At 38.2% G+C, this 20,803-nt stretch overlaps 1 protein-coding gene and 1 non-coding gene across 2 annotated transcripts; one reads left to right on the forward strand and one right to left on the reverse strand.

Annotated features, from left to right (window-relative positions):
* Positions 1–148: 148 nt before the first annotated feature.
* On the reverse strand, positions 149–6,754 carry LOC105055936 (probable receptor-like serine/threonine-protein kinase At4g34500). The gene is given in 10 exon segments (XM_073247533.1): positions 149–408; positions 1,316–1,436; positions 4,059–4,187; positions 4,190–4,262; positions 4,338–4,467; positions 4,678–4,848; positions 5,243–5,365; positions 5,459–5,563; positions 6,341–6,368; positions 6,371–6,754. Coding segments are annotated over 9 exon segments (1,011 nt in total). The 5' UTR covers positions 6,507–6,754; the 3' UTR covers positions 149–408; positions 1,316–1,320.
* LOC105055966 (uncharacterized) lies at positions 6,664–20,566 on the forward strand. The gene is made up of 5 exons (XR_012136160.1): positions 6,664–6,770; positions 7,068–7,153; positions 14,560–15,670; positions 18,314–18,811; positions 19,927–20,566. It is a non-coding gene; the product is annotated as an uncharacterized protein (transcript).
* The last annotated feature ends 237 nt before the right edge of the window (positions 20,567–20,803 follow it).

Here is a 20,803-nt window from a genome sequence, read left to right on the forward strand (position 1 = left end):
AGGAGTTAAATGCGAGGCTGCCTGAATGTAGAAGAATAGAGCAGTCCACAAAATCTGCTTAAAAGGGCATGAATGAGAGACAATGATAAATGGTATAAGCAATAGCTTGAAGTAAATTTGCGATAAACTGTCATGAATTTGAGAAAGCTGAAGAGAAAGAGAGTTCTACAATGGAATTAAATAGAAGTTTTACAATGGAATTTCACCCGAGACATGCCTAGCTTTAAATTCCCTATAAGTAAGATCCATCATCTCTGAATGTGAGCCGCTGTGGGTTAGAGCTTTCAAACTGTCTTGCAGCCAAGCAAATTATCATCTCGCACATGCTGCATTATTGATTCATGGTCGCTGATCACAAGCAGGGTTGACACTTGCAGTGGCCGGTAAAGCAGAACATGATGTTTGGCCCTGCAAAATTTGGAAAAACACCCTTGCATAAGACTGTGATGAAGAACCGGAATAGAAATTCTTGATTACAAATGACAGAATCATACTACATAGTTGAACCGAAACAAATATTATAAGAAAAAAAAAGGAACTTTCCTATTACAAAAAAATCATAAATACAGATAAAATAAAAAAAAATAAAAGATTGGAGGGGTAGTGATAGATTTATTGTGCAGAGAAGTCGACCTTTCTATTTATCATATTTCCAAAAACAGGCCCAGAAACACTTGGGGTTAGCCTAATGAACCATGATGCCTCTATCTTTAGGTAAATGACATCTCTAGATCGAAGCACAATATTGGTAATTAATGCACACATAATATTTGTTGATATACATGTAAAAATGTTTCTATAGTAGTCTTAGGGGCAGGAATGGTCTAGAAAAGTTTTAGATGGACCTAAGTTGTGCAAACAAAGTGAATATTTATCGCAAAATTCCTTAAAGACAACCAAATTAGAAAAATTAATCCAAGTGAACTAACAAACCAATTTTTTAAGGAAAAAGAAGCTATGCAGGGCAGATTCATTAATGGATGTGAATTCATGGAAGATATATTAGTCCTGAAATATATATGTTACAATAATTTGAGTAGTTTGAGCAGTAGCTTTTGTGCTCAAGTTTTAATGGAACAGGCAATTGCAATTTGTGACTTGCTTTTCCAACAAGGAATATATATCTCATATATCGAAATCCTGAAAATCATAGCATGTTAAAAACATTGGAATATGCAAAAATAAGAAAAATCACAAATTAAATGTACTACATTATAAGCAATTCTGGACAGCCAAACAAACGAAAAGTAAGATCTTTCATGCATATACAACAATTAACCAGGTGCATAGGTCAAGTTCCTTCTTATGTATCTACCTGGCTCATCTCCACATCGACCTTCCCGAATCATAAGCTATCACATCCTCAAATAAAAGTGGGATTGATTTGATGGCTTCATTGGATGCATTCAGCTTGTTTCTTGAGCTAATTGGTGCCCCTGCAAAGCATAATTAGCTTCGTATCAGGTACACCAGAAAATTGAAGAAATCAACAAATTCTGTTATGCCAGAATTGTTAGTGTTGGCAACATTTAATATATTCTTTTGTGAATGCAATGTCATGTTCATACATTACATTGCATCTCAGAATGACCAAGTTAATAGTGTCCAATATCCACCGTATAAATGAAAATACTGTGCGATCCAGTCAAATAGTCATGAAAGTAATTGATGAGATTTATTTGATGTATAATTATGCATCTTGGGCACCTGTTGTTGGGGGGTCTAGGAGGCACAACTTTAATAACCACCTTCCAGAACTTGGGGGGTTGTGGGGCATTTTACAGTACTGTGGAATTTCACACATGATTTTCATGCTTGGAAATTATGAGGTTATCTATGTGGGACTGCAATGAAAAGATAGAATAACAATTGCCGTATCAAGTACAGTTAGCACATAACTTCAATTGCTTGTTTATCAATTTCATGGTATATTCAAGTGCTTAAATTTTAGACCGTTGCAGCCATCATAGATCTGCCAGCATTGAAATTCGCTTCTCCAAAGTTTCATAAAACATTAATTGCAGCCTCTATTTTCCTAGCAAATTCTCGTTTCCTTATCAGATGATATGAATCAAAATAATTGAGAACAGTTGTACAATTAATTGAGAACTAATGTTCTTTGGAGGGAAGAATGACATCCCACAACTGAATTCAGAAGAGATTACAGAATAACTGCCTTCCTGATCTATTATATTGATGCACATATATGCAACTTCAGAAAATAAATATCATCTAACAACTACCCATAATCACTATTCTAATTTCTGTCATTATAAAGTGATACCTCCATGCTGAAATCCAGGTCTAAAGATTTCATACAACATGGATCGTCAGCTAATCTTTTGACCACAATATAGGACTAGTTCTATAGTGATACCAACAGATTCTCTTACAAGCTAAGTCTCTGTATAGCAGTACTGAAAGCTTTTGTGGTACAGGGCTAGTCAAACTATAGTCAATCAGTTATCAATCAAGTTGGATGGTGTTTCGAATGTATGTGAAGGTATATGTCAGATATGGCAGATCTAATCAGAACAGAATAAAAAAAGAACAATATCTCACCTTTAAATTTAATTATTCACATCAGATTATGAAGTTCCTTGTACAAAATTCTTGGTAACCGTGGCTTCATTCTTTATCCAAGTCATCCAATTTTTCTTATAACTTCTATACAAGTATCTAACAGGTGGTTCCTCACCAGTTAATATATCATCAAACACAGAGGAGAAATGTAATTATCAAGATTGCTTTTACATGACAAATTACTTTCAAAGAAGAGTTCTTCCCCCCCTCTCCAATGTGATTCTTAATGAAGTTTTCACCATCAATTTCTCCTTCATATGGCAGCTTGCAATTTTTTAGATCTACTTGAATTTTCCTTTTCCACTTTATATTTTGGCAAGATTCTCTCTCAAATTTGTAAGTAGATGGCTGTTCTTATCATCAAGCAATGTGTAAAAGTAAAAATCAACCAACTTTCACTTTCTTCGCAGCAAGAGATGGTCTATTAATTAAATTCAATCGAAATGGGGGCCAATTGAAACCTTCATATTTCATAACATGATGGTGAACAATTGAATCTCTGCAGGGAGAAGGTAAAGAAGGAAAAGAAGTGAAACATGCAAAAGGAAAAATAAAAATAAAAAGATGATCTCACAGGGACAATTCTCTGATTTCAAAAATCTCATTCCAAACAAAAGGAAAGAAAAACACTATAGTCCTCTTCTTCCAATTAGCATCAAAAATCTGAAATTTGTTTAATTTCTCTCTGCAGATTTCCCATTTAAAAGCATGCAGCATTATAGTGTACTATTTGTTAGTAACATGGTAAAAAGCTTTCAATTCTCATGTGGATATATGGGCAAGGTTTGCCATACTAGTCGGTACAATACATACCAGTTGTATCGCATCGTATTGGTATCAAATTGATACACAAATCGGGGCCATACTGATACTCAATATACAAACAAATACTGTACAGGATATACCAATACTATAATAGGATTGTACTAGTATGGGGTCCCGTATTGAGGTGACGAATTTTGGATACGGGGATTCCATATTCCACCTAGGCAGGTTAAAATCACCGCCAGTGGCATGAAAAATCACAATGATGAAGCAGGCAATTATCTCAATTTAAACTGTCTCCATATTCTTTATACAGATCCAAGATCTTAGCCCTTTTGTATCACCTTTATATTTGTATCTCAACTTTGCTTCTTTCTTAATTGTATACATAGTCTAATTCATATTCTACATCTGCAACACTAGCATTGCAGATCATCATAGTTTACCCTCTCCTTAACAATTTGCATCTAATCCTCTACAAGCAGAAGGAACATGCACCATCAAATCGACAATTCAACAGTTTCATCCTGTTTAAACTTTAAACTTCTTACAGGGTTTAGGTTATTAATGGCCGTTTAAGTGCTTCAACAGCTCGCACACTAAAAAAGAAAAAGATAAAATACGTCCCTGGAACTTGTGCGCTTAAGAGAATTGTGCAGTTGTAGTTAAGTAAACCAAGGAAAGGATTTAGAGATATAAGCCTACTGTACGAAAAGGAAAATCATCTCCTTCAAGCATGTGTACAATTTTCCCCATCTTTGGCCGCTTTTGAGCATCTAAATCTGCACATCGAAGGCAAACCAGCAATACCCTCTTCAATGCTCTTGGTGAAGGCTGAACTCCATTGATGGATCTACAACCTGCTCTCCACGTCTACTTCCTACCATTCCTTTAAACCAGTTTACCAAGTTTACCTGCAAACAGATCCAATCACTTTCATGAGGCCAGGGATATCTTAATCACATTTATAGTGATCTATGTAAACTCACCTCTCCAGGTGGTCTGCTATAATCTACTGGACATCTTCCTGAAATTATTTCCATCAGTAGAACCCCAAAACTGTACACATCACTACTCTCATGAAGCATGCCTGTGCATGCATATTCAGGAGCCACATACCTGCGCAGGAATTTAGGAAAACTTTTCAGAAAAAATGGAATATATGAGATGTCTGGATGAAGGGTAACAAGTTCTTCCAATAAGAAGTGCACTTAGTTCATATACTCATTAGTGATGAATTATCATTATACAAATATCAAAGTAGAACAGGACAAGCATTCCCGCTGTTGACTGATAGATATGTGTAAGGGTGAAAGAGATAAAACATACCCAAATGTTCCCATTACACGTGTTGTTACAAAGCTAGAATCAGTGCCCAAGAGCTTAGCTAGTCCAAAATCTGATACTTTAGGGTTCCAATGCTTATCCAGAAGAATGTTACTGGACTTTATATCTCGATGCACGACTTTGGGCTCTAATCCTTCATGCAAATATGCTATTCTGCAATACCATTTCAAGAAGATCAGATTGCATCACAAGTTTGGCAAAACCTCTCAGGAAGAGCATTAGAACAGGTAAAGATGGACTATAGAAATGCACTTTTCTCAAATTTTTGAAACAGAAAAAGATATATTGACCAAATCTTAATCACCTCCAAACTTGAGTGCTTAAATCACTTCGTGCATTAAGTATCGATTTAGCATTACCAAAATTTCTTGAAGGTTGGTCTTTTAGATCGCAATTGAAATGTATCACAATGATATAAATATAAAAAACATGAGAAAAAAAATTGTCTGGTAAACATACTGAAACTCTCATTTCTGTTTCAGAGTAATCTTCAATAGGGAGAGATATAACAAAATTAATAACATGGAGATCACTAAAGGGAACAAACCCTTTTGCTGTTCCAATGGCTATTTTCATTCTGATATCCCATGTCAGTGGACTGACAGGGCCAACATCTCCATGCAACCAGTGCTCCAGGTTCCCATTATCAATGTATTCATATACAAGCATCCTGAATTGGAAACAACAAATCTTAAACAATGATAATTTGACATACTGACTGCATTTCCAGCTAACATAGATTCAGGTGAGAAATTAAGATCACCTTTTAGCACCTTCTGCACAGTACCCAACCAGACCCACAAGGTTCTTATGCCGTACTTTTCCGATGGCTTCGACCTCCACCTTGAACTCCTCCTCTGCTTGACCCCTAGAGAAGCCTTTCAACAATCAGTAAGACAAGTGACATAAAGGAAATTACAGAGACACCCATAGTTTCTTTCTTGCACCTTACTTCCTTCCAGTAGAAAAAGGAGGATGAAGCCCTCTGTTTTGCAGAATTAGGAAAATTGTTCTGGCAGTAAAACCTTTTTTTTTTTTGTTATAATTATTATCCATTTTCCTTGCTTCAGGATAAGAAATTGCATTCTTTCCACCACTTCAAACTAGCATACTATACCAATTTTAGAAACATGACATACAATTCTCAGACCAGGCAAAACAACATCAAAATTGAGCGATAGCTTGAAGCTAAATTTCAGGTTTAACAAATTGCCAACTTTAACAATTTGTTACATCATAGGATAGTCTACCAGTGCCTCCTCAAACGTACAACGCATCATGGATCAAAGGTGTTGATGTTTTTATTCCGCACTTAAAACAGTAAAATTATCCAGAGAAAAAGTCATCTCCAAGAGCATATTTTTTATAAAATCTCCAACATATATAAATCCAGTTATAAATTAAAGACAAAAATCTGAATAAAAGCTAGACCAGAGCATTAGAGATTTCCATCCATTGTTAACTTAATTCGTGTTATTTTACTTCTTCATTGGCACTACTTTTTTGACTACGACTATAGCTTACAAGAATCCGAGAAATCAGAGAAACAGAGCACCTACATTCTGATATGGAGACAATGCCGGTATGACTGTTATTTGTTCTCCCTGTTTTCTTTTAGAATAGAACAGAATGGAACCGTACTCACTTGTTATCGAGGAGATTCTTTACGGCCCGACGGAGAGGTCAGGCAAGACTCCTCTATACACGACGCCGTAACCCCCCTCGCCGATCACATTCCCGGGGCTGAACCCCCCCGTCGCCGCCTCCAGCTCCGCCACCGAATACCACCGCCCCCACCCGATGTTCCCCATCCTCTCCGCCGCCTCCAACGACGACGACTCTCTCCACCCCTTCCCTCCATTTGCCTTATCGACCCCCACCAACGCCTTCTCCTCCTCCTGCACCTCCACCTCCCCGGCGTCGCCCTCCGGCTCACGATCGGCGGCGATCTCCTTGGTGGACGAGGTGATGAGGCCGGACGCGTGCTTCACCCCCGCCGCCGCCCGCCGGCGCAAGAAGTGGTGGGCGAGGATGACGCAGGCGACGAGGAGGGCGGCGGTGATCGCGAGGAGGACGTAGACGGGGAGGCCGAGCACGGCCGTCTTCTGCGCCAGGAAGCCGCCGGAGATGATGGTTCCAGGTCCATTTTCCCGGGGGCAAGGGAAGCGTCCTTCCTCGAGAGAGAGACCCTCGAAAGAGAGAGTGGTGTCACTACTCACTCCTCTCTTTTGGAGCGTAGCTGGAGAGAGAGAGAGAGAGTTGCAGCGAAGGCCTTGTGGAGCAAGCGACGGTGTTTGGAAAGCTTCTGGAGCAAGCGCGGTTAAAAAGTTCATTTTATTGTTTTTGTCTTTTTTTTTCTTTTGAAAACATAGAGGACGTAGACTGGTAGAAGGTGGAAGGGTCAATTGGGGCTTACATTGGGGAAAACTACGAAGTCGTGTTTCTAGGGACTGGAGAGGTAACCCTCTTCTAAAGGGAAACGTCTGGCTTTTTACTGGCGGTCGGGGTGAGAAATTATCGAGATGGCCTTGCGCCGGATGACCGTCGGTGATTTGGGCCGATTTATGGTTTCACCTTCACTGGGGATGACTTGATGTTGGAAACGTGTAAAGGAAGTGCAATTATAGCTGGGCTGTACTCATCAAAACTGACCCATGAGGTAGGTTCTATACGGAAAAGTTGGAGCTAGTTGATACCACCTATAATTTGGTTATTGGCATGCGTCCGAACAAATTGGTCATAAAAGCAATGATAAAAGATGGAGAAGACCGTAAACCACGCTGTACTTTGTTATGTGAAAGCTCGCAGAATATTGTATGTAAGTCATTTTAGATCATAATGTAATTAGAGCTCCTGGCTAGCAACCTTTGAATGCGAGTGTCTAAAGATGGAAAGGTGAGTGATCAAGAACCCGCTTGGGCAATCATCTCCTATTATATTATTTAAAAAAAAATCAGAAAAATATTTTTTTAATTTTAATCTAATTTTATTTATACTTCTGTATTTTAAAAAACATCGAATTAATCATGATTATCAATATATTCCAATATAACTTAACTATTCACTTATCAATAAACGATATTAGCTTTCTCTCTTAATAGATAAAAATATCCCCACTCATATAGAAGGAATCGTCGTGAGGAAGAGGTGGAGGTAGAGAAGCCACCATTAAGAGAGAGGGTGAGGATGTGGAGATCGATATAGAGGGGAAGGATGGCATCGAAGGCTCATAGGTAGGATCGAAAGAGGAAGAGTAAGACTGAGCATGGGTCGGATTCGATTGGATTGAGAAAAAAATTTTATCCGATCGAACCCAACCGGATTGAAAAAAATTCAATCCACTGTCGATCGTTTATCATGTATCAACGTTTGAAATCGAAGTGAACGGTTTGTAGTAGGTTTGGATAGATTGTATCGGTTTAAACTTTAATATTGATTCAATATTCATTTTAAGTCCAATATTTGCCCACTTAAGTTATTTATCTTTTTTTTTTATCAATTTAATGCAAAAAAAGGCCTATGCCTTATAAGTTACAAATTTTGGACTTATTTTTAAATTTATACAAAATAAAATAGAAAAAAAAAATTTACTCGTATGAAAGCAACTACATATGAAAATTTTTACTTTAGAATTATCTCAAATTGATATGCTTCCATCAATAATTCAATATTCATATTTTCATAAATCTAAATGAGTAACGGGATATTTTTTAGAATGAAGTATTGAAGTCTAAACGATGCCATCCCAAAATGAAAGTGAGTTTGTGAAATACTATATCGGTTGGATTCGATTTTATATGGATTAATAGTATAGGAACCGAATTCGATCATAAATAATTGATTTTTTATAAACTTTAATATGATTTCACCAAATTTATATCTTTCAACCGACTGAAACTGATGTTTATTGGATCGGATTGGGTGGATTTCTTCGGATTTCAATTATTTGCTCAGCCTTAAGGAGGAGGAGGGAGTGAGAAGGAAGGGGAGAGAAGATAGCCTATGGGCGGCTTGGAGGAGGAGGTGGATAAGGAGGAAGGGGTGGAGGGGAGAGAGGATGGCTAATGGATGGTTGGGAGGAGGTTGAGAATAAGGAATAGAAGTGGGTGCCAAGGAAGAAGAGGCAAGGGAAGGGGATGATGGCCCATGGGTGGCTTGGAGGGGAGAGCAGATGGCATATGGGCAGCTTTAAGGAGGAGGAGGATGAGGAGGAAGGAGAGAAAAGAGAGGAGAGAGCTCATAGGTGGCTTGGAGGAGGAAGAAGATGAGGAGAAGCAGTGAATGAGGAGGAAGGGGAGAAGGAGAGAGGGGATACTCATGGTTGGCTTGGAGGAGAAGAATGAGAAAAAATGGATGAGAAAGACTGGAAGAAGGGGATGGATGGGTTATCGGCAAAGAATGATTGAAGATGAAAAAAGCTATCATAGAAGAAAAGGGCTTATGGACATGTTTGGAGGAGGATGAGGAGGAAAGAAAGTAGGTGAAGAGAAAGGAGAGGAGGAGAAGAGGGGTCATTGTGAGGGATGGATGAGATGGGAGAGCCACAATGGAGAAGGAGAAATGAGTGGGAAGAAAGGAAAGGAGGGAGAAGGAGGAGAGAGAAAGAGGACACTGGCAATGGAGAAGGAGAGGATTAATTAGAATGGAAGGAGAAAGAAGGGAGGAGGTGGAGATAAAAATATTTTAATATTTTATAAAATAATAGTATTATGTGAGTTACGTGACATCATTTTATTAACGAAGATAGACGGTTGGACATATTGGAGCATATTGATAACTAAAGGACTAGTTTAATATTTTTTAAAGTACAGAAGATGTAAGTGATATTATGTTAAAATTGAGGAGTTATTTCTATAATTTTATCTATTATTTATCATAGTTGGCTATCTTTGAATGCATGCATCTTGCAAAGGCGGATGAGGGCTCTTTTACAATTTTCATGAAAGCACATTTGCATGCAGCTAATTATGTTCCGATCAATGTTACTCAGAGGATCGAGACAATTAGAGAAAATTAAGCCTCACATATAGTATCCTTTGTGATATCTAGGATAACATAATTTATTTGAAAGCCTCTATCTCCTAATTTTCTCAATATCAACTTTGATGGTAGTGCCGTGGATATTGGTGCAAATGTAGTGTTGGCTTTGTAGTTCATAATGAGGGATTTGCATTGGTAGCAATAGGAGAGTGCCACCTTTATGCAATTATTGACCTACTAGCATAGGTGAGAGCTAAGTGCATGGGAGGGTTAGTTTATACTCATCATCCTTAGAGCCCCCAACATTGTCTTTGAGGGAGAGACAGAGAGGTCATTAGCTAGCTATCTAAGCTGTTGATGGATGCTAATGTTTCTCACCCTATGCTTGGAGATTTGGGTAGTATGATTGTTACTATGAGATCGTTCAAAACTAGTCATGTTTATAGAGGGATGAACATGATAGCAAATGGATTACCATTCTGGTTCTATCTCTTAGGGGTTCGTTCAATCAGCTCCATTTCAAGTGCGTGATGTCTTATATGATTATGTAATAGATGTATTTATTCCAGAGCTGTGTAATTACACCATATTTAACTTAGATTTATGAAAATAAAATTATGATGGCTCAATGAAGGATACTAGGGTTAGAGAAAGTTTTATCATTTAAAATTATTTAGTTCAACAAATTTAGCACCCAAATCTCTATTTTCTTGCCCTATCCCCACATGTCGAGCTTAGAACTTCTTAGAAGAATTTATGTACAACTGTTTATATTTACAAGGCTATCCAAGTATAGTTGGAAAGTGGTTGACTTGAAATTATACAATCAGCTGATTAGTTAGTAAATGAAGTTGTCAAGACCGATACCAATTATATGGAGACATTTTTGCTTCCTTCTTTATTGTTTATTTTGGTGCGGGTAGGTGCCTTTAATTGCACTCACATTAAATTCTAATTTTGAGACCTACCTCCCCCAATTGTACCAAATAAATAAAAAATAAAATTATATAATTGAAAAAAAGGTATAGTTCAATAATTGAAGATTCATACTATGTTGTAGTGATATATTGCATACTTTGGTTACCAGGTGGCAAAACAAAAGTACATCAACATGGGAGATATATTACTATCAATAATCTTTTAGTATTATTTGGTATAATTTATACATTGATACATATCTTAACATATCTATACTTAAATTTTGGCAGCATAGTTAGTTATAGAAGTTCCTAATTGTAGTACATATACAATATCAAAAAATACATCTAAACTTCCTAATTGTGATGTCAAAGCATTTCACAAGTTTTTTTTTCCATAATGTATGAAAATTCAACTACTTTTAATTAGAATTGTCAAATAAGTAATTTTGTGAGCATGTTGTGCTTAACTTAAAATTTGCCTCAGATCTTCCTTTGATTAAAAACTATCTAGTTTTCCTGAAGAAGCTAAAATTGATTTAAAATTTATAGAGCTTGATCAGTCTTGTTTGAAGAACTAAGGAGTTATTCTCACCTGATGGTCCAAGGATGGAGGATACTCAGGATAGTTACCTGCCCCCTCCCTTTCACGTGAGCATCTGAGTAATTTTCTGCATGGGCGCTTTATAATTATAGGGATATGTGGGGGTGTCTTTGTAATTTGAATTACCGGAACGGCCGAGAGCGCTTTTTGAGTTCTGTTCAGTTTTACCGTCGGAACCGGACAAGACTGATCCGAAGAATTTAAAAACCATATTTATGGTTTATTCGAGAAATACGTGAGCCTGCCATCCTCCGGATGACTCCTGTATAATTCCGTTTCTAAGGAAACTATGGTCAGCGCGTCGCAGCAAGACGCGTCACAGCCAAAGTGGGTCCCACCAAAATACAATAGGGGGAGAATGAATCCCCGGACACATGGCAGCGAGAGGGGGTAAAGGCAGAACAGGGAAGTTCGAAGCCGAGTAGCTCATCTATGGCGCATTTATCAGCGAGCCAAGCGGAGCGCGCCGGGTGAACGTTAGAGCATTGGGGTCCACTCGATTCAAATCTAGCAACAGCAACAGCAGTTTTTTTTTTTTGGTAAGAAACAGCAGCAGCAGGCGTGGCATCAAGAGGCGAGAACTAGAAGGGGCCAGCTAGGTTCCAAGAATAGTCTCGGGGCCTTGGAGCGATTCTTATGCGAAGCCGATTTTGATAACTGGAAGAAGCGAATCACTGATGCAACTAGATGTTTTAGAGGAAGAAAGTTGCATCAAAGAAGGATTCACCTTTCATCAAACCAATCCACGTTGGATCACACATCGCACGGCTCTCAACGCACCCCAAACTCCATTCGGCCGTCTGCATAGATCTTAAAGCAAGCAATGGATGATCAAGCAGTGGATTCACACGAAGGTGAATCCTTTTTTTTATGCGAAAGATGCAACCCTGGACTTGTTTTAGAATGCGAAGCCAAGTACTAATTTGTTGATCATGTAGCTACACTCTCCTTTCAGCTGTATCCTTTTGGACAACTGCTAGGTGTAAAACAGATAATGTACAAAGCCAACAGAGCTCAGATCCGTTGGTTGTCAACCCTCTTCTTCATGTTTGCACTAGAATGGTGGTATCCCATTGTATTTTGAGAAGAAAAGAATCATGTAAAGAAGTCTCATACTTAGATTTTGTGTAGAAGACAAAAACAGAGGAGAGAATATTTAATATTGGTAGTCTTATTTGTTTCATAATATAAAATCCAAATGAAAAAACAATAATCAAAATAGATCGATAGTTTATGTTGACTGGTGCTATATAGTTCCTGATCAATGAGCAAAATATGATATCAATTTTAGGGCAATCTAACTTAGTTATGGTTTGCACATTTATAATTAAACATGGCATGCGGCACAAATATGGCATAATGTATGTGTTATCTGCTTCGAACATGACTATTGCATATATGTATTAAAAACCCATACATAAGGGCAAAAATATTTTCTAGAAAGAAGAAGAGCAACCATGAGGAAACTGTAATCCTTTTATATTCACATAATTGGATGCTTTGATCTTTATAGAAGATGTGGGTCACTATCCCTTTACTTCCTAGACTCGTTTTACTCTCTGGAGTGGTCCATCTAATTTGGAGCTTCCAATAAGATCTAATCAGCCAGTGGCTTGATAAATTTCATATGGAATGATAACCAAGGCCTCTCTGGAGTGGGAGATAACAAGAGTCCAAAAGGTGATTCTGTAAAGGAATTACCATCTACAATACTGTGGGTCACAATGACTAGAAAAGAGTTCCTTTTCCCCACAATGCATAGAAACTCCAAACAATAATAGCAATAATAACATATTGCGCATTTGCTAACATTGCTAGATATTTCATTACATGACAAGATTATTTTTTCAGATGGTGTCAACAATTAAACTAATTATTTGCTTACTCAAGCAATTTTCTTAGCTAAACTTAGAAATGTTTTGGAGTGGCGTTGCATTTTTTGAACTTGATGTAGAAGGCTATAACTTGAAGGAGACTCGATAATTATCTCATAATGAACAATAATAGCAATTTTTTAGATCCTTATCCTTGAATATATACTTCAAATGAAATTGCACTCTTCAATGGATGATACCCATGAAATATGGTAGGAAAAGCTAGTTGTTCCTTCGGCTCACTTGTTAAAATGATTGGGTCTGAAAATTTGGCAAAAAAATTACTGCAATAGTTTTATCATTTGAAATTTTATCTTTTCTTCATAAATTAATTTTTTTTCAATTGTCAAATATTATAATGGTTTCATTATTCATGATTATTGATGCAATTTATAAAAGGAGATTGAATCATGAATTGCACCATTACATTATATGGATCCAACTAACACCCCCCCCTCCCTTTTTTTTTTTTTTATGAGCCTCATAGCATATAAGTTGTTATAAATTTTATAGTTATTGGATCAGGGGCATGGAGGAATGTGCAAATGTAACAAAAGTTAAAGACATTATCATATAAATAGAAATTCTGCAAATAGCAAAAAGGAAAAAAAAGAAAAATTGAAGGTGTGCAAATCACAATTTTTTTTTTAAACAAAGTATACTTTTTTCTAAATAAAAAAAATGATGCCACTAGAAAAACCTACGTAAGAACTCCATTCAAAATAATGTGGTGTTCCTATTTGGATAATATGCTATTCACCTTCGCTTTATTTCTTGAGTTTGGTTGATTGCTCATATGCTAAATGCCAAGCACCAAGAAGTAGTAGATGAAAAATAAAAATATTAGTAAAAAATAAAAATATAACAATTAATTGGAGATGTTTAGAATTTCTCCTATACTCCTTGAAAAGAAAATCATCTAGGTTATTAGATCGCACTTACTACACCAATCCTTGGACCCACATCAAGATGCGGCTTCAAAACCTTATTTAAGTAGGGTTTAGGTTGTATCTTTTACAAAATAATGATCGATCTTCTTTTACAATATCAATTGTTAGATCACGTTTTACATAAATCTCAAAACATTCTTTTTCATAAATTTTAAAACACTCTAGGCTCTGTTTGGATTTCTTACGGGATTGAACTAAAAATCCTACGTAAATCTACCTTGGCCTATTCGATATATATATATACATATATATATATATTATATCTAATTTCATAGAATATGAGGTTCGGTCCAATCCATGTCAACTAGATCTCCTCCGATCCATTCTTATAGGATGGAAATAGGATTTGATAAATTTTTTTTTTTCTTATGAGATTCGAATCGATCCATTCTGAAAAATTTTTGTGAATATCTTTAAATAAATTTCATCTAATCTGCATTTTTATAAATTTTATGGAATTACATAGGGTTATCTCTAACAGATTTTTTCCCCATCCACTGTACAGATATGAAAGTGGTCGTTGGCTGTTGCACGATCCTAACGGCCATTCGCGCGAAGTTGCAACCCGAATCCATCCGACTCCGGGGGCTCCCTTCCAAGTTCCAGCCCCACCGTCGCTTCTCCAGAGAGTCTCCGCGACAATGCCCACGCGAATACGCGATCCACTCCACGCACCCGATTCAACCGTCCATTCTCCTCCACGTGTCCCTTCTCCCTTCTCCCTTCGCTCGTGTTGCACCGACCGCGAAGCAATCCAATCCCCGCCTCCCCAACTCTCTCTCTCTCTCGCCCAGCCCCTCGCTCCGCCTTGCAGTTATACCTCCTTCCTCCGCCGTCCATTTTTACGTTACTGAGGAAACGGCAGTGCGTTGGGAGCAGCCGCCGCCTCTCCTCCCCAAACGGAACCCTAACAGACGAGCTCTTTCCCTTCCCACTCCTCGCCGCTGCCCTCCTCTATCCCGCCCCCATCCCCGGCGGCTTCAACGAACCTGCCGCCGCCGACGTCCTCCTCCGCCTCCATCCCGACGACCCCGAATCCGTCACTCCCTCGACCTCCACCTCCTCTCCGCCAATCCCCACTCCGACCGATGGCAGGCCCCCGGCCGCGCCGGAGATAGGATGCGGCGGCTTTCCCTCAAGATTCCCCACGCCGGCGACCGCCGCGGCCGCCCCTTCGACCCCCATGTCGCCGACCTCCGCCTCCTTCACGTCTCCGACTTCGCCGGTGCCATCCAGTCCGTGGCCGACGCCCTGGTGTTGATCCTTTGGCGCTGGAGCTGCTTTTGGATGATTGCGTCCGGTTCCTCGAGGCCGTGCCATGGACGGAGAAGGAGGAGGAGGAGGGGGTCGTCAGGTTGATCCCCTTCGCGAAGAAGGATCCCCGGATCTCATCGCTAGGGTTTCGCCGAAGGTAGCCGCCGGAGACGGGAATAGCATATCGGAGGAGATGCTCGGCGAATTGATCCACTCGGCGATCCATGACCTTCCAAATGTAAAGGCCTTCGTGGCGAAGCTATTGCTTAATGACCCAAGCCTGAGCTTTTTGCGGAGGGTGCTGGACCAAGCCTTCTTGTCGAGCTTGGAGACGGTGAAGGACTTGCTGCGGAAGTATGCGAGCCAAAATTTCCGGGCGGCAGGGAACGATGCTAGGTAGGATGTATAACGGATCAACACCAAACTGATGGGACAAAGCTTATTGCTAATTTATGTCAATGTCAAAGATAAACAGTATATTTTGTTTTTTTTGGTGAAAAAATTGATGCTCTAGCTGTTTGATCATGAATTATGCAATTCCGATCATTTTATTTTGCCCCTTCATTTTGAGAAGATTTGTCATTCTAACTCTTATTTTTCACCCCATGGTTTCGATATTGTTTATTGAATTGTTGAATGTATTAGGGGCTAAGCTGCTTTTGCTATATGATGGTATCATAATTTACGAAACAAAACCATGGATCAAAAAGGAAACATGACATATTACTTAGGAGTATAGTGAATTTTCTATTCCTTCTCTTGGGTATTCTTGTAAATATTTGGAGATTATGGTTTTTAAAACTCAATGTTAAGATATTAGTGCACAATCAAATGGAAGTGTCCTATTTGTGGTTAAAATCTTTGTAAACTCGTGGTGGTATATTATATATGGCTATCTTCCAACATAACAACAGGAGCCAGCATGAATTCTAAAAGGTGCTATGATAATATAAGAAAAGGAACATTGTCAAAGAAGACTGGGTTAAAAAGCTTTATACATGCATTTTCCATATTATTTTTTTCTTAGCACTGTTCTAGCTATACTTTAAAAATATATTAATTAAATGGTGAACCTAGGATACTGAATGGGTAGTTTATGAAAGGAACCATGAGATTCTTGTTTTAGAATGTAGTCCTGTAAAGTTAGTTAGGCCAAGGGAAGACAAAATGCTATTTAGGATTTTTTTTTTTTTAACTTTATTTTTTGTTGTTGCTGCTGCTTGCTTCTTTTGGTTGGGGAGGAAAAGGGAAAGAAGGGGGGGGGGGTGCTGTTGTATGCTTGATGTCTACAATCTATGTTGGACAGTGATGGCAGAAGATAAATAAGTTGGACAAAAGATTGAGTAGGTTTGTTTTCTAGGATATCTATGATTTAATCAATACAGGCCTTACCCAAGACTTCTCCCTAGATGAGAGAGGAAAAGGGAGGGGGTCGAAGGGTAATGCAAACTTTTCCTTTTTCAACAGAAAAGAGAAATATGGCTATCTCAAAAATTGCAAAATTGGAGATTCATGCAGTCATGTTCTTAGACCCCATGCTAATCCTCATAACTTTGTTCATTCTCTCACAATCATTTAAGTTACTTAGTAATTAGTCTTTTTTGAACATAATAGTCTGGAGTCCTACTTTCTTAATCATGTGTGTTCTTAGCCGACTTTCAGATATAAAGATAATATATAGAGAAGAAAGCCCGAAACTTCATTTGTAAATTAAGTGCCACAATATCAACCAGCCAGGATGCTGTTTCCTTTTATGTCCCTTCTTGTCCTTTTAAAAAAAAAAAAAAAAACATGGTGTACTTCCAGTAGTGCTTGTAATTTTTGTCTACCAAGAGTTTCTTATTATCAAAGTATAGAGCCATCTTATCCTCAAAGTAGAGAGCTACTATGTCACTACTAAGCAGTTACAAAAGATGCCCCTATTATGTGGATGATTAATTTATATCCATGAAGAAATTATTCATACCCAAATGCCTTGATGATTACAAAAATGTCAAAATTTTAGAGACACTCATGACAAGCTAAATCTTGACCAATTCAGAACTATGATACCATTCTGACACTGATCTTTTTTGTAGATCTACTATCAGAAATTCTACAGTGGTACGATAAGATGATCCAGTTTGCATTTCCCCACTTGGTTGTGGAGAATGCTCCATTAAGTGGTGGGTCTTATACAATTTGGTGGCCTATAGTGATCCTTCTGTTTCATCATATAGAAAATTTGATGATGCTGACCCATGAACAATAACATATTTCCTACTCTAGAACTTTTAGTTTTGGTTCTTACAGCCTCTACTTTGTCAATAAGTATCTTGAAATTTGAATGCATGCACATGCCCTTTCTCACTACATCTTTTGTTTGAACCAAATTAAGTTGCATTCTCGATGCCATCTTTGAACTGAGGATCTTTAAAATCTTGGTGAATTTCCTATCTTCCATAGGAATAAAACACTTTCAATTTCCTACCAAGAGTTTTGCCATTTCCTCAGAAGCTTAAACAACATGACTAATCTTCGATCATTTTCCTTTATTGGTATTTGTCATCAGTTTCAGTTAGTTTTGGCTGAACCTGGCTGAAAGTGGAAACTAACCGAAACCAAAGATTTTGGTCAGTTTCAGACGGGTCTTGGCTGAAATGGATCATTTTGGCCATGGTATCTACATGCATATATGGACATTCATTTATATGCAATGATATTCATTCCATAGTTACTTATGCAACTGCAATTACAATATAACAACATTGTCATTTGTGTTGTTAGACAGAGGATTGTATCTCACCATTTTTTTGATGGCTAAATTATGTTAAGCTTGTCAAATTCGTTGTTGTAGCTTCTGTCTACGTATATTGTTTGTCCTTTTCAGAAAAAAATGCCCCTTGCCTTGCAACTTTACCTCTTAATTGCATTCTTTGTGCTTACAACATCACAACTAATAATTTGTTACTTCACCTAACAATGGTGCTGCTCAAAGCTCCATTTATTATTTTCTCGAACTATATCTATTCAGAGTTGTTGCTGCTTGTTTCGGCTAAGGTCGGAAGGTGGACGACTGGGCCTTACCTAGTGGTGCATGAGCGACCTGCAAAACAAAGTTCGGGCCAGAGTTTTCGCTCCGACGAGAATCCTCCGACGCTCAAGTCAGAAATAAGAGAACAATGAAAGTAGCAACTGATTTTCTGAGAGGGGTTACTTATCTGGGTCATTGGGGCTTTAGTTATTTGTAGAGAATATGGCCCAACAATCGTGGGAACGTGTGGTTTCGAGATTGTCGGATTATTGGATGTGCTGTTAGTGAGCAAGATATTCTAGCCCTTATCTACTCCCACGAGATATGGGGAGTTGGTTACACCCAAATTTATCCACTCGAGGTGGATAGCTACCGTACGTGTCGGGGAACTGATAGACCGAGGTAACGAAGGAAGCTCACGTGACAGACAGGCCGCATAGCAGACTGAGTGCAAATAGCTTTGCTCCACATACTTCAGCTCGGTGCTTGAGTCGGCAATCACGACAATAGCTCGCTGGCTTGAGGTATTCTATATAACACGCCGATCCGAGGTATTCATGGTACCACCGTAACAAGAGTAATAACAAGACTACCTCAATTATGTGGTGTTTGCTGTGCTCATCTTATATGTGGACCTCTTTAGTTTCTGATGTCTTCATTCTGACCTTTACGAGGAATGCTGATCATTGTCTGCTTATGACAATTAATAACCTTAAATATTATATCTGCAGGAAGCTATGGAAAATATAGGTTAGTGATTGATGTTCATTGGATGCATGATTTGAGCATTTTAATTTTTACAAGTAATTCTGTGATGTGCCCTGGTATTGGGATATTATATGTGAATATTTGAAAGACAAACTTCATGGTGCCACAATATGTATGTATTCATGCATGTGTCTTGTGTGTGTGCATATGGGTAAGTTTGTATGTGATCTTGTAATTAATGTTGCCTATTTCCAGCCAATTCGAACTTAAATCATTACCTGTTGCATTTCCTTTCTTCTGCCCACAAATTGTTTGGATGATATATCACATTATTCACTCTATTGTAGAGTTTCTTCATAGGCTCATCTTTGGGTAAAGTATGACTGTACGAGTCCATCAGGAATCATTTATGCATAACCATTTCTAGTCCTTGTTTTAGTGTATGATTGATGAGAAAATCCTGATATGACATCCTTTGAATTATTTATGCTTGGCTGTTGATTATCTAATAATCATACCTACTTTTATACTTTTATGGTATTTCATTGACAACCCGATGTCATATTTTTTTCAAGTTGCTGAGAGGCATCAATGAATTATTGGCTAAGAAGTGGTTGTTATCATTTATGTTTGGGTACTGTTTAGCACCAAATAGAAAATTCTTATGAGTACAATGTTTCAGGTTTCAGAAATTTAGTTGTTTATAAACTTAGATTTACTACCTGCTAAGCTATGCTTGAGCTGATAGAATGCATGTTGTTTTGGGGTGTTATTTAGCATAAAAAGGAAAAATCTTTGGTACAGTGTTTCAGGTTTCAGAATTTTAGTTGCTCATAAACTTAGACCCACCACCTGTTAAGCTATGCTTGACCTGATAGTTATGCATTTTTAACAGCATAAAGTTCCTAATTTGAGCGTTTCCTTATCTCAGTTAAGGATGAATTTTGTGAAAGGCTGGCTTCCGGTCTGCAGGGATATAGCTTCAGAGATGCCGACTGGTCATAATTCAGTTCCCCAGGAACTGGAAGAAACATTTCTGAGGATTATGTCAACACTTCCCATGTCAGATGCCCAAGAATTTCTGCCACAATGCCTACGCTTCTCCACTCGGAATGCTGATGATTGCCTCCGTCTGACCTCAGAATTCCAAACCTGGTTCACCCATGCAAACCGGCAGCTACATGATCACATAGCTAGTGGAACTGAAACTTGCCAATGAATACAAAGCAATGACAAGATTGTTCGAGACGGTCATGCCCTTCAGGACAACTGGTATTTACTTGTAGCTGCACAAGCTGAAAAACATGTGCATATTGTATCTTCTAAATTGCTCCTTTTCTGTTGATCAGCATGGATATTGATCAATTTTTATCAGTCAAGTGTTTGTACAAGTCCTCTTTTGGAGATTCCAGTGGTGTAGCTTGTTTTCTGTTTCTTTGTGCATAATTGTTGCATGGAACCATGCTATGGTAATGCATACTGGAAACAATGGAAACTGTACATAGTTGCGCAACTGCATTATAGTGCTTGAGATCAGATTCGAATGCTTTAATGCTGATTCTTGGTTGTAATTTTCATTTTTAGGGAAGACATGCTCAAAATCTTATACTACAAACAATTCAATCAAATATACTGCGAATACTAATATAATAGTAAACGAAGCATCCAAGTAACCTGATTTCCAGTACTTGATCAGAGCATGCTTTTCCAATCAGCTGGAAAATCACAAACCCTATCAGGCACCTCCCTAGTTCATTTGCCCACAGAGAGTGAAGAATGACCCTAGCATCCGGCTTACTTCGATATTT

This window comes from Elaeis guineensis, chromosome 13 (genome assembly GCF_000442705.2).
Source record: "Elaeis guineensis isolate ETL-2024a chromosome 13, EG11, whole genome shotgun sequence".
Lineage (NCBI taxonomy): Eukaryota > Viridiplantae > Streptophyta > Magnoliopsida > Arecales > Arecaceae > Elaeis > Elaeis guineensis.